The sequence below is a fragment of the Podarcis filfolensis genome (genome assembly GCF_964270895.1).
Source record: "Podarcis filfolensis genome assembly, chromosome: 8".
Taxonomy (NCBI): Eukaryota; Metazoa; Chordata; class Lepidosauria; order Squamata; family Lacertidae; genus Podarcis; species Podarcis filfolensis.
Genome location: NC_139611.1, coordinates 10,960,740 through 10,973,482, shown reverse-complemented (window position 1 = coordinate 10,973,482; position 12,743 = coordinate 10,960,740). Strand labels below are relative to the sequence as shown.

General features: G+C 48.4%; 1 protein-coding gene across 19 annotated transcripts in view; it reads right to left on the bottom strand.

The window, feature by feature from the left end:
• Positions 1–12,743, bottom strand: part of HSPG2 (heparan sulfate proteoglycan 2) — a 209,775-nt gene that overhangs the window by 20,669 nt on the left and 176,363 nt on the right. For all 19 annotated transcript variants that reach the window (XM_083629125.1, XM_083629129.1, XM_083629131.1 and 16 more), the window contains 10 exons: positions 12,101–12,282; positions 11,422–11,614; positions 9,665–9,844; positions 7,450–7,710; positions 6,231–6,408; positions 4,749–4,846; positions 3,075–3,341; positions 2,876–2,991; positions 1,219–1,366; positions 361–477 (listed from right to left, as the gene is read on the bottom strand). In XM_083629125.1, the coding sequence (XP_083485251.1) occupies positions 361–477; positions 1,219–1,366; positions 2,876–2,991; positions 3,075–3,341; positions 4,749–4,846; positions 6,231–6,408; positions 7,450–7,710; positions 9,665–9,844; positions 11,422–11,614; positions 12,101–12,282 (1,740 nt within the window). The remainder of the gene's footprint in view (positions 1–360; positions 478–1,218; positions 1,367–2,875; positions 2,992–3,074; positions 3,342–4,748; positions 4,847–6,230; positions 6,409–7,449; positions 7,711–9,664; positions 9,845–11,421; positions 11,615–12,100; positions 12,283–12,743) is intronic.

Genomic DNA, 12,743 nt, shown 5'->3' with positions numbered 1-12,743 from the left:
AAAGAGATTCCCAGGAAAGAGAGCACTCGGGCCCCTGCCAGCAAGGAGAAAGGTGGCTGGTCGTACCCCAAAAAAGAACCAAGGAGCTCATATACTAGGCTTGCCATATTTCAAAAAGTAAAAACCAGGGCACCCCAAAATTGTTTCAAAAAACACCACTTTTCAATTGATCCAGGACAAAACGCTGCATTTCGGAAATCCCTCCCGGATGTCAATTCCGCCTCTGAAATCCCAATATGGCAGCCCTATCGTATACTGTACTTGTGGGGAAGCTCTGGAGTGCCTACATTTGAGGGGGGGGCGACACAAAGCAGTCTTGCCCCCAAGGGCCTCCCCGCCTGCCCCAGCACCTCCGCTTACCGTCAGGTGTGTCCGGTCGGAAGGTGATCTCGATCGCAAACGTCTTGTAGGCGTCTTTCATGGTCGGCAGGACAAGGAAGGACTGAGGATTCTGGGTGAAATATGGCACCACCCGCTCTACAAGCAGAGGAAGGGCAGGGGGTCAGGGGACTGGGCAGCTACAGCCATTTCCCAGCTCCCTCATCCTTTCTAGTTAAGGAATGGCCGGCTACCTGTTTGGTCCACTTTAGCCACAGGAAATCCCACTACTGCCACCACGCCAGGTTGCATCATTGCCCAATATTGCCCAATGCTGCCTTCTCTGACTGGCAGCAGCCTTCTGGGGTGCTTCCCCCCTGCCCAGATATCCATGCTCCTTTAAACTGGAGGCATTCAGGGGTTGAACCTGGGGCTTTCTGCATGCAGCTGAGCGGGGGCCCTTTCGCCACACATTACCCCTGCGCAGAAGTCCCATCAGGATTCGAACCAGCAGCTGCCACCAGGCTAGGAGGAAGGAAGCAACAGCCCGGGCAAGGCTTTTTTTTTGCAGCTGGAACTCGCCAGAGATGGGCACCGTTGTCATAATAAGAGAGCCATTCATGGTGAGCTCTGACACCTCTTTTTCTAGAAAAATACCACTGCCCTGTTCCACCCCAGCTGTGGCTATTCAAAGGCACAGTCCCCACAACCAGAAGGGGAAGGGGAAAGAGAGGAGATTCCCCTCTCAAATCTGGAGAGCCCCAGAGGGAGATTTCTCCAGGTCAAACTCTGGAGACCAGCAACTGCCTGTCCCCTTTCTGAATATTCCTCCCATGGTTTGGGTGGCGGTGGCAGAGAAACTGATTTCGGAGGGAGAAGAGACCGGCCTGCTGAACTCACCGCGCACTTTGAGCATGGAGAAAGCCGTCACCTTCCCTTGCCGGTTAGATGCCGTGCAGACGTAAATGCCGGTGTCCTCGGGGCGAGCGGACGGGATGGTCAGGACGTTGCTCTCCACGCGGACGTCCTTGGGGAGGTCTCCCTCCAGCTGGAACACAGAAGCGGCCCCCAAAACCCTCAGCAGGCTCTTCCCGCAGGGCACAGACTGCCTTGCAAGGCAGCCCAGCAACCCTTTGTCTTTCCTTTGCTGTGTGCGCCAACCTGCCGCTCTCCCCAGAGGCTGATTTCGCTCTTCCCCACAAACCCAGGGGGCTCTCTGCCTTTTTCCTTGTCTGCCTTATCATTATTTATCTCATTTTGCTTATAAACATACTTACAAAGAAATTTAAAAAATCCCAAAATGGTTTGAATACAAGTATTATTATTATTAATAATAATAATAATAATAATAATAATAATAATAATACAGTGGAACCTTGATTGTTGAACATTCTGGCTTTCGAACGCAGACAACCTGGAAGTGAATGCTTCCGTTTTTGAATGTGCCTCAGAAGTTGAATGGCTTCCGAGACACATTTCTCCATTTTTTTCAACGGATTTTGCCGACCGGCAATTGCGCCTCGGTTGTCGAACGTTTCAGAAGTCAAACGGCCTTCCAGAACAAATTATGTTCGACAACAGAGGTTCCACTGTAATACTATACAGCCCTTTATCAAAAGATCCCACGGCAGTGTACAACATTAAAAACACATTACAGAGCACCAATAATAAAATCATAATGAAAAGGATAATGACAAACATCATAACAAAATAATTATATTAACAACTGCCCCTCCCCTGAGCTTTAACAGGCCATAGGCCTGGGTAAAGAGGAAGATTTCTGCCTGGCGCCAGGCAGGCCTCTCTGGGGAGAGCATTCCACAGTTGGGGAGCCAGCACAGAAAAGACCCGTTCTCTTGTTGCCACTGTCCAAACCTCTCAGGGAGGAGGCACAGAAAGAATGATGATCGTAGGGTGTAGGTTGGTTCCGATAGGAAAAGGTGACCCTCGAGGTATTGAGGTCTTGAGCTGTGCAGCATATATAGGCAAAAACCAGCACTTTGAATTTGGGCCCGGAAATTAATCGGAAGCCAGTGCAGTTGTGCCAAGATTAGTGTTATATCATCAAACCAATACTAAGCTACACAAAACTCTTTTTAAAAAAAGAAAAAAACAGATCACCAGCTACTACAGAAAGCACATGAAGATAGTGTGGTGTAGTGGTTATTTCTGAACTAGGACCTGGGAGACTAGGGTCCATATCCCCCCTCGGCCATGACTCTCACTTGGTTTCAACCTTCTTTTAGCCTAACCTACCTCACAGGGTTGTCGGGAGACTAGGACGCGAAAATATCAGGGTTCAAATCCTCCCCTCAGCCACGAAAATCAACCGGGTGACCTTGGGGGCCAGTCACTGCCTTGCAGCCTAAACCGACCTTGTTTTGAGAATAAAATGGGGAGGGAGCCATGCATGCCACCTTCGAGCTCCTTGGAGGAGAAATGGCAGGAAATAAACGCAACAAATAAAATAGACAACGGCGTCACACGTTGTCAGCCGCCAGGCCCTACTTGGTGGGCAGAGCCCACAGCAGGGCTCCCTGCCCCTCTGGAGAGTTACCTTGGTCCAGGTGATATCTGGCACAGGGAAACCGGAAGCCGAGCAAGGGAAGACCACCTTAGACCCAGCGGAGACCTCTTTCACTTCTGGCTGGGCAGCAGCAATCTGGGGCACAGCTGTAGGAGAGAGAAAAAGCAGGTTTGCTAACCTGGAGGGAGGAGAGAGAAACGAGAGGCGCATTCGCCCTGCTGGTACTTACATTGGACATGTAGGATGACGTGGGACTGGACTGTGCCGACGTCGTTGGTGGCCGTGCAGCGGTACTGCCCGGCGTCCGCCTGCTCCACGCGCTCAATCTTCACCATGCTGCCGCTGGCCAGCACCCCTGGGCGCAGCCGCCCACCCACCTTGCTCCAGGTGACCTGGGGCTTTGGGTCTCCAAAGGCCAGGCACTCGAACTCCACGGCGTTGCCCACCAACACGGTCTGCACCGACGTCCGGATGTTGATCATCACCTTGGGCAGCGCTGAGGAAAGGGAGGTAGACAGGGAGAGGTCAGCGGATCCTCGAGGTCTCGGCCCAGTATATCTGAAGGAGCATCTCCACCCTCATCATCCAGTCCGGACACGGAGGTCCAGCTCCAAGTGCCTTCTGGTGGTTCCCTCCCTGCGAGAAGTGAGGTTACAGGGAACCAGACAGAGGGCCTTCTCAGTGGTGGTGCCCATCCTGTGGAACGCCCTCCCGTCAGATGTCAAGGAAATAAACAACTATACAACCTTTAGAAGACATCTGAAGGCAGCCCTGTTTAGGGAAGTTTTTTTTTTTCTTTCAAAGATCTTTATTGAAACTTAACATATATACATAATAATCAAAATTCCCAATGATTCCCTCACATAAAATATAATACAATATCTAAATTACAACAGCTGCATAAATAAGCTTTTAATGTTAGATATTTTATTGTGTTTTTAATATTCCATTGGGAGCCACCCGGAGTGGTTGGGGAAACCCAGCCAGATGGGTAGGGTATATATAATAAATTATTATTATCATTATTATTATCATCATCATCATTATTATTATTATTAGGAAATAGACTGGCCCCCATGGGGGTGAGAGCATTCTCTCCCAGCAGGAGGTGGTCCAGATTCCTGCATTGCAGGGGGGTTGAATTAGATGACTCTCGGGGTCCCTTCCTACTTCACAATTCTATGAATCTGTGATTATAAGACCCCCCTCGCTATGCGGCGCAGGGAATTCATGCTTCAGTTCCACACCAGGATGGCAACTGTGGGGATGGACCCATTGCCAAACCTCTTCCCTTCCTCTTCTTTGGAGATAAACTGGAATATGGCCTGATGTCAGGGAATGGTCTGAATACAAGGCCTGGGGAACGCATTCTATGGCAGACCAGCTTCTCTCTGATGGAGAGCTGGAGGGCGAAGAGTTGCCCCCACCCCCTTTTTTCCAGCAGAACCACTGTTGCTCTGTCAGCATGTACAGTGGTACCTTGGAAGTCGAACAGAATCCCTTCTGGAATTCCATTCGACTTCCAAAATGTTCGGAAACCAAGGCGCAGCTTCTGATTGGCTGCAGGAAGCTACTGCAGCCAATCGGAAGCTGCATCGGATGTTCAGGTTCCAAAGAATGTTCGCAAACCAGAACACTCACTTCCGGGTTTGCGGCATTTGGGAGCCAAAACGTTCGAGTTGTAAGGCGTTCGAGATCCAAGGTACGACTGTATTTAAAATGCAGAGCAGCAATCTAGTAACTGGGATACTGGGATTTTTCTGCAGCTTAGTGGCTGACTGCTCCCCCCCACCTTTGCATGTGGGGTTAGGGGGAGATTGACTGCACTCAAGGGAGCCATTGCCTCCAAGGGAGTAGTAGAGAGCAAAGGCCTTTCAGTCGGCGGCTGCCCGCTCCGACTTACCCTGGACGGTCAGCGTGGTCCTGTCCTCGGCCACCTCGGAGTAGCTGGTGGCTCGGCAAATGTAGACACCTTGGCACCCCCGATCCAGCTTCTCGATTCTGCAGGGAAGCAGCGAGAGTCACTAGACTCTGGTCTAGTTCTTTTTAAAAAAATTATTCATGCATTTCAGATTTATACACTTCACTAATTTTACAATCATTTTGACATTTCAAAACTTGACTTCCTTCCCCCTCTCTCTGTGGTTCTTTAAATTTATTTTTGATATCTCCTGCATATCCAAATTAACTTAATTTGTTCATTTATTCATCTTCTTTAAACATATAATCTTATAAAAACCGCAGGTTATTACAATAATCCTGCCGGTGTTCTCATCTGTTTACAATTTATCTGTAAATATTCAATAAACCATTTCCATTCTTTTATAAAGTATTTGTTGTCTTGATTTTTTATTTTTCCGGTAAGTTTAGATTGACTGGGGGGGGGGGGGAATCAGGAGGAGCAAAACTTCAACAGAGAATGGGATAAATATTAAATGTATTTGAAAGAGCACTGTAAACACTTGAACTCTTTGTCAGGCTTTGCGTAACTCCTGAAATGTTACAAAGACTTTGGATATATTGCAGGACTATAATTCGGATGAAATATAATATGCAGCTGATTAAGATATTTAAAAGGGACACGGGTGGTGCTGTGGTCTAAACCACAGAACCTAGGGCTTGCCGATCAGAAGGTCGGCGGTTCGAATCCCCACCACGGGGTGAGCTCCCGTTGCTCGGTCCCTACTCCTGCCAACCTAGCAGTTTGAAAGCATGTCAAAGTGCAAGTAGATAAATAGGTACCGCTCCGGTAGGAAGGTAAAAAGCGTTTCCGTGCACTGCTCTGGTTCACCAGAAGCGGCTTAGTCATGCTGGCCACATGACCCGGAAGCTGTCTGTGGACAAACGCCAGCTCCCTCGGCCTATAGAGCGAGATTAGCGTACAACCCCAGTGTCGTCTGCGACTGGACCTAACCGTCAGGGGTACCTTTACCTTTTAAAGATATTTAAAGAACCCATGGAGAAGGGAAGCCCTAAGATTTGGAAGAATCTTGTTCTATTTCAAAATTTCATTGTGATAAGTGTGTGATTTTGTAAAACCAATAAAAATTGTTATTAAAAAAAAAAAGTTTTGCCATTTCTGCATATTGCGTAAGTTTTTTATCCATTTTTCCTTTGCTGGGACTTCTGCTTCTTTCCATTTTGGTGGCAAGTAACATTCTTGCCGCTGTAGTAGCATACACGAATAGTTTTCTGTACAGTTTGGGTAATTCTGTCCCTATAATTCCCAAAAGGACTCTGGTCTAGCTCAGCTGTCCATCAACAGTGGCACACCCCTCAGTCCTGTTCACCCTCCATCCTTCCCATGGCATCCCTCAGATGCACTCTGCCTCGTACAGAATTGGCCCGTTGGCCCATTGGGCTCAGTACCATCTGTTCTCCTTACCGAAGCACACCGTTCCGGATGCTGTGTTGGGGAGGCAGCTCCCCACCCTCCCTGGACCACTCCAGCCGTGCCCGGGGGTCTCCGGAAACAACAGAACACGCAAACTCTGCTGTGCCCCCCACAGCCTTTGTGTCTCTCCGTGGGGTGACCTGGATGGAAAGAGGTCCTCCAGCTGCACCTGTGTGGTGAGAAGAAGACGACAGGATGAAGCGCCCAACTCTTGCCAGAGACACCGAGAGGAGCCTAGAGAGGGGCCTTGTCCATGGTGGCGCCACAAGTCTGGAATCAGCTTCTTTCATATACAGTGGTACCTCAGATTACATATGCTTCAGGTTACATACACTTCAGGTTACAGACTCCGCTAACCCAGAAATAGTACATCGGGTTAAGAACTTTGCTTCAGGATGAGAACAGAAATTGTGCTCCGGCGGTGCGGCGGCAGCAGGAGGCCCCATTAGCTAAAGTGGTGCTTCAGGTTAAGAACAGTTTCAGGTTAAGAACAGACCTCCAGAACGAATTAAGTACTTAACCCGAGGTACCACTGTACATATATGCATTTCAGGTTTATACATTTCACTAATTTTCAGTCACATTTTAAAAGGGTATAGGATGTCAATCAGATCAACAAAAGGCCTGGTTGAAAAGGAATTTTTGCCTGGTGCCTAAAGGTGTGTAATGAAGGCGCCAGGTGAAGTTCCCTGGGGAGAACATTCCACAGACAGGGAGCCACTGCAGAGAAGGCCCCATTCTCGTGTTGCCACCCTCCGGACCTCTCGAGAAGGAGGCACACGAAGGAGGGCCTCAGAAGATGATCTCAGGGTCCGGGTAGGTACATATGGAAAGAGGCGGTCCGTGAGGTATTGTGGTCCTGCGTTTTGGGCTTGATAGCAAGCTTACAACTGTCTTCATCACAGCAGGACTTGCTCAGCACTTATTTGGGGAAGAGTGCCATTACACAAGTGTAGGCTTCTTGGGTGCCATGGGGTTTCTCCCCCCCACCCACCACAAAACAGTTATTTGTGGCACTCTTAAGAAACTACAGCTGCCAGGATTCTCTGGGACAATCCATGTGCATTTGAGTGTGTGTTGAATGTATGGTGTGGATCTGCCCTACGCGGATCGGAGTGAAAAAGGATTTCCTTCAGACAAACACCTTGTCCACAGCCTCCATCCTTTCCCTCCTGGCTGCACCACCGTTGAACCTTCCCCATGTCCTCACCTTGCACTCGGACGTGGGCGACGGCCTCGGCTGATCCCACCCGGTTGCTCACGCGGCAGAGGTAGGCGCCCGAATCGTGGGGGGCGGCCGGGCTGATGTGGAGGACGCTCTCGCGCACCATGGCGTGCCCGGGGAGGCTGCTGTTGGCCTTGGTCCACTCATAGCGCAGAGGGGGCGTGCCGTGAGCCAAGCACTGCAGCTGCACCACCTCGCCCGCCTGCACCGACACCGAGTCCGGAAGGGTGGTGGCGTACGGCGGCGCTGGGAAGGGGAGGGGGGAGAGAAGAGAAGAAAGATCTCCGGGTTAAACAGCCCCCTGCTCTTCTTTAGGGTATTGTTTCCAGGCGCCTCTCCGCAGACAGGCTCCAGCACTAACTTTATTTTTATTTCATATAATTTATATATTGCTTGATCAAAGAGGTTTCGTCAGGCTTCGGAGAAACGGCTTCCTCCCTTGCTTTGGCTGTGAATCAGCAGAACAAAGCAATTAAGAGTCCCTTACCAGTGTTAATGAGAATTATAAGGTCTAAGATATAAAATAAATGCTCATAAATGAACCAGGCAAACACATACATAAATATATAAACCACATGTCTAAAACAGTACAGAAAAACAGTCCTAAAGCCATTTTGACTCTTTCAGTGACCCAAATATTTCTCTGCAAGGAGGAAGGAAATGGAAAAATCTTTCTAATTGTCTTTGGACTGTAGGGGCTTACACCTCCCTTTTCAAATACAGTCTGGCAAGTATCTGTTAAGCTGAGCACACTCTCAATATGCGTAAGAGATTCAGGAACTGAGTATTTACCATCACAAGAGAATGGCCAGACTGCCCAGAAAATGCAATCAGTGACCATTATCAGGTATCTGGCAGAAAGAATTTCTGCTGTAGACTGCCTCCTTCTGTGATGTATGTATGCTGTTTCGGGGGGTGGTCTTGGACTACAGGGTGGGCATTTTCAAAAGTCTATATAGACTTTTGAAAGTCTATATAGCTTGCACACCAACATTCTGGGTTCCTCCTCCCTCCTGTGTGTGGTGAGTGCGGACCCTGTTGCAACAGTTTAATAAAGATCAGGCTTACTAGCTGCTTTGCTTCTCAATATTCTCTGGTTGGCCTCTGTTATTTTCTCCTACTGATAGGGAACCTACATAAGGACTCTATATGGGCTCTTGGGTATCCTATGCGCTGCATTTCAAGAAACGTATATGCCGCTTGATTGCAGGAAGAAAACCTCAAAGCGCTTTATAAAAGAATGACACCATGAAAAATGAAATTGTCTGTTACAAACAGGTATAAACAACTATTTAAATATTACTAATAATAGTAATGCCTGTTCTACTCAACAGCAGAACCACTGAAGTTAATAAACATGAATAATGGTAAACTTGGGTTTATTAATTCAAATGGGTCTTCTTTGACAAAACAACCACACGTTTAAAGCACATCGACCCCTGCGAAGAAGCCTGGGAGCAGTAGTTTATCCTCACCTCCACAGTTACAATTCTCTGCACCCCTTAAAAAAAAACCCAAATACCTCCAGTTCCCAGGATTCTTTTCTTTTTTGGGGGGTTATTAATTAATTTATATACATTTTAAAAAATACAAAAGGATAAAACAATCAAATTATTAGTTATATACAGTTCAAAACGTTTTTAAAAGAACACACACACACACAAAAAGGATGAAAATCAATGGTAAGATTAAAAACCAGATTAATATACCTGCAGTGTTCTACTTATCCATATAGGCAATTTTCTAAACATAAGTGTTTTTAAAAGGTAGAGGTAAAGGGACCCCTGACCGTTAGGTCCAGTCGTGACCGACTCTGGGGTTCCGGCGCTCATCTCACTTTACTGACCGAGGGAGCCGGCGTACAGCTTCCGGGTCATGTGGCCAGCATGACTCAGCCGCTTCTGGCGAACCAGAGCAGCGCATGGAGATGCCGTTTACCTTCCCGCCAGAGCGGTACCTATTTATCTACTTGCACTTTGACGTGCTTTCGAACTGCTAGGTTGGCAGTTTTTTAGCAGGCACCAAAAGGAGTACTCTTATAGGTGTCAACAGGCAGGGAATTCCAGAGTTTGGGTGCTGCTGCCACGCTACAAGAATGGCTTCTCACCCATGTGGGATGGGCATTATGCAGCGCTCGGAACAGGGCCAGTTCCTTAGCAGGATGCCCTAACTTTGCCCGCTCCCTCGCTCCTTCCCTCACCTTCCACATCCAGCATGATGAAGGCCTCCGTGAAGCCGGCGCTGTTGGTGGCGTTGCAGATGTATTGCCCAGAGTCCTGCTGGGCTGCCCGGGGGATGATGAGGGTGTCATTCACGATCTGATGCTGCCAGGGCAAGGGGGCCCTCAGCTTGGACCAGTGGATGGTCGGAGAGGGGTCCCCTGGGAAGGAGAGAGCAATGGTTAGCTGCGGGTTAGGGTCAGCTGCGATTCCTGCACTGCAAGACGTCAGACGAGATTACCTTTGGGTCCCTTCCAACTCTATGCAATTCTATGCTTCCATGAACAGGAGAAAAAACCCAGAACCAGGAAACCTGCCTTGCCTTGGCCCTGAAACACAGAATGTGGCTAGCAGTAGGCAGCGTGTAAGGGTTAAAAAATAGGTAAAGGATTTCTGGATTGTTAAGCCCAGTCAAAGGCGACTATGGGATTGCGGAACTCATCTCGCCTTTCAGGCTGAGGGAGCCAGCATTTGTCCACAGGCAGCTTTATGTGATTTTACGAGTATAAAATTAAAACAGGGCTTTTTCTGATTTTTGAAAAATAATTTGATTATCTAAAATTCCTTCATTTGTTCTCCATCTAAACTAAGTGCTTTTTCTCCTCTTAGTTTAAGTAATACTGGGTTATGATCCGAAAGTGTCCTTGGTAATATCTCTACTTTTTTTTTTTTTACATATATTGATAATTCTCCAGACTTCTATCTTGAGTCTAATTTTCCACAGACTGATGTGGTTCAGAGAAGAACATGAATTCTCTGTCCAGTGGGTGTTTAAATCTCTACATAGTGGTACCTTGGTTTAAGAACAGCTTAGTTTATGAACAACTTGGATTAAGAATGCTGCAAATCCGGAAGTAGGTGTTTTGGTTTGTGAACTTTGCCTTGGAATAAGAACATGTTTTGCTTCCTGTTGAGTGTGTTCCATTTGTAAATTGAGTTCCCCACTGCTACAGGAAAGCACACCTTGGTTTAAGAACGCTTTGGTTTAAGAACAGACTTCTGGAACGGATTAAGTTCGTAAACCAAGGTACCACTGTATATCAATCAGGTTAACATTTCCCACTATTGTGAAGAAAATTGTGGGTAGTCTCCCTTCAAGTCAGTTTTTCTTATAGTCCTATTCCTACCTAGAGAGACTACCCTATTTGTATCTCCCATTAGTATTATCTTCTGGTCCATGTATTCAAATAGTTTTTCTTTTAACATTTTATAAAATTCCAATTTTCTCTCATTTGGTGCATATATTCCGTCTATTATTATTTTATCACCTTGTACTGTTATCTGTACTGCAATTATTCTTCCCCTGTCCTTAAATAACTGCTTTGGGTCAAATTTGGCTTTTATATATAATACAACCCCTCTCTCTTTTGTTTTGTCTAAAGTTACAAAGTCCAATCCCAATCTTTTATTTATCAAGACTCTTCTATGTCTCCTTGCCACATACACTTGTTCCTAAAGCTGATTTTTTACCAAATGTCTCTGTGCGCTACTCTGCGTCCCTCGCAAACTGCTCAGAGGCTTCATTCACAGTTAAGCGGCATACAAATCTCGTTTAATTAAAAGGAAATAAGCCCACTGACTATGCGAAGGCTCGGAGTCCCACCTGCTGCTCTGACCACTGGTTGTCTCTGACCACAGCCACTCTTGGAATACGAAGGCTCCTTCCCCTCCCCAAGGTGCGGAGAGAGATTCCTCCAAGGGAATGCAGACCTTGGGCTGAAAAAGCCCCCCCACCTACCTGTGGCAGAACAATGGAGCTGAGCCGTCTGCCCGGCAACTACGGTCTGCGTCGGGTTCGCATGAATCTCAGGTGCTCCCGGTCTCCCATGCACGGCCTCCACAAGCAATTCCACCTGCGCTTCCGCCGTCCCCAGGGGGTTCTGCGCCATGCAGACGTAGGTGCCAGCATCTTCAAGCTTCGCGGATGAGATCTGGAGCGGAAACAGTACTGGGGTGTGTGTGTGTTTCAAATCGAGGAATGGGGCCATGGCTGCCTTTGGACTAAAAACAAGTCCCTTTTTTGGCCCGTAAGAACATAAGAGACCTGCTGGATCTGGCCAAGGGCTCATTTTGGCCAGCCCCCTGTTCTCACAGTGGCTAAGCAGATGCAGGATTCGAGCACAAAAACAACTCTCCTCCTGCAGTTTCTAGCAACCAGGATTCAGAAGCATTGCTCACTGTGGACACAGAGCACAGCCATTGTGGCTAGCAGCCATCACCATCTCATCTGGTCCACCAAGATGCCTCTGGGAAGCCCACCAGCAACAGAACCCTCCCCACTGCTTGCTCCCAGCCCCCAGAAACCGACACTCTAAGGTACGTTGTTCCTGAGGCTCCGCATATATCCCCAGTGCATATATACTAGGCCCCTCCTCCTGCTCCCTCGCCCTGCGGACAATGTGTCACCTGAGACTCACCTGCAGCACAGCCCGGCTGTCCAGCGGCATCACTGTCTGGTGCTCCACCTTCTGCCGGACGCCCACCTTGCTCCAGCGCACCAGGGCCCGGGGCTCACCTGCCCCCAGGCAGTCCAGGCTGATGGATTTGCCCACCTTCAATTGCACGGGGCCCTTTGGCACCACCGAGACGGTTGGCGGCCCTGCGAGTGGGGAGAGGAGAGCCTTGAGCAGTTGCTCCACAGCAGAGCAGATCAGACTGACTGGCTTCCCTTTAGCTGTGTGCAATGTCTCCATGCCAGCTGGGCACCCAGGAATGGCATCGTTCTCTCCAAGGAGGTGCTCCTGCTTCTAAATCTAGTATCTCCCAGAGGTCAGGCTAAGAAGGCAGGCTGTTTTGGGGAAGCCAGGCTGCTTCCTCCTGCTCTGGAGGGTAGGACTCAAACCAAAGGCTTCAAGTTGCGAGAAAGGAGATTCCGACGAAACATCAGGAAGAACTTTCTGACAGCAAGAGCGGATTGACAGTGGAACAGGCTCCCTCGCGAGGTGGTGGACTCTCCTTCCTTGGGAGGTTTTTAAGGAGAGGTTGGCTGGCCATCTGTCAGGGATGTGTCATAGGAAAATCCTTGGGCTCACTCAGACCGCCAAACAAAGACACCAGCCA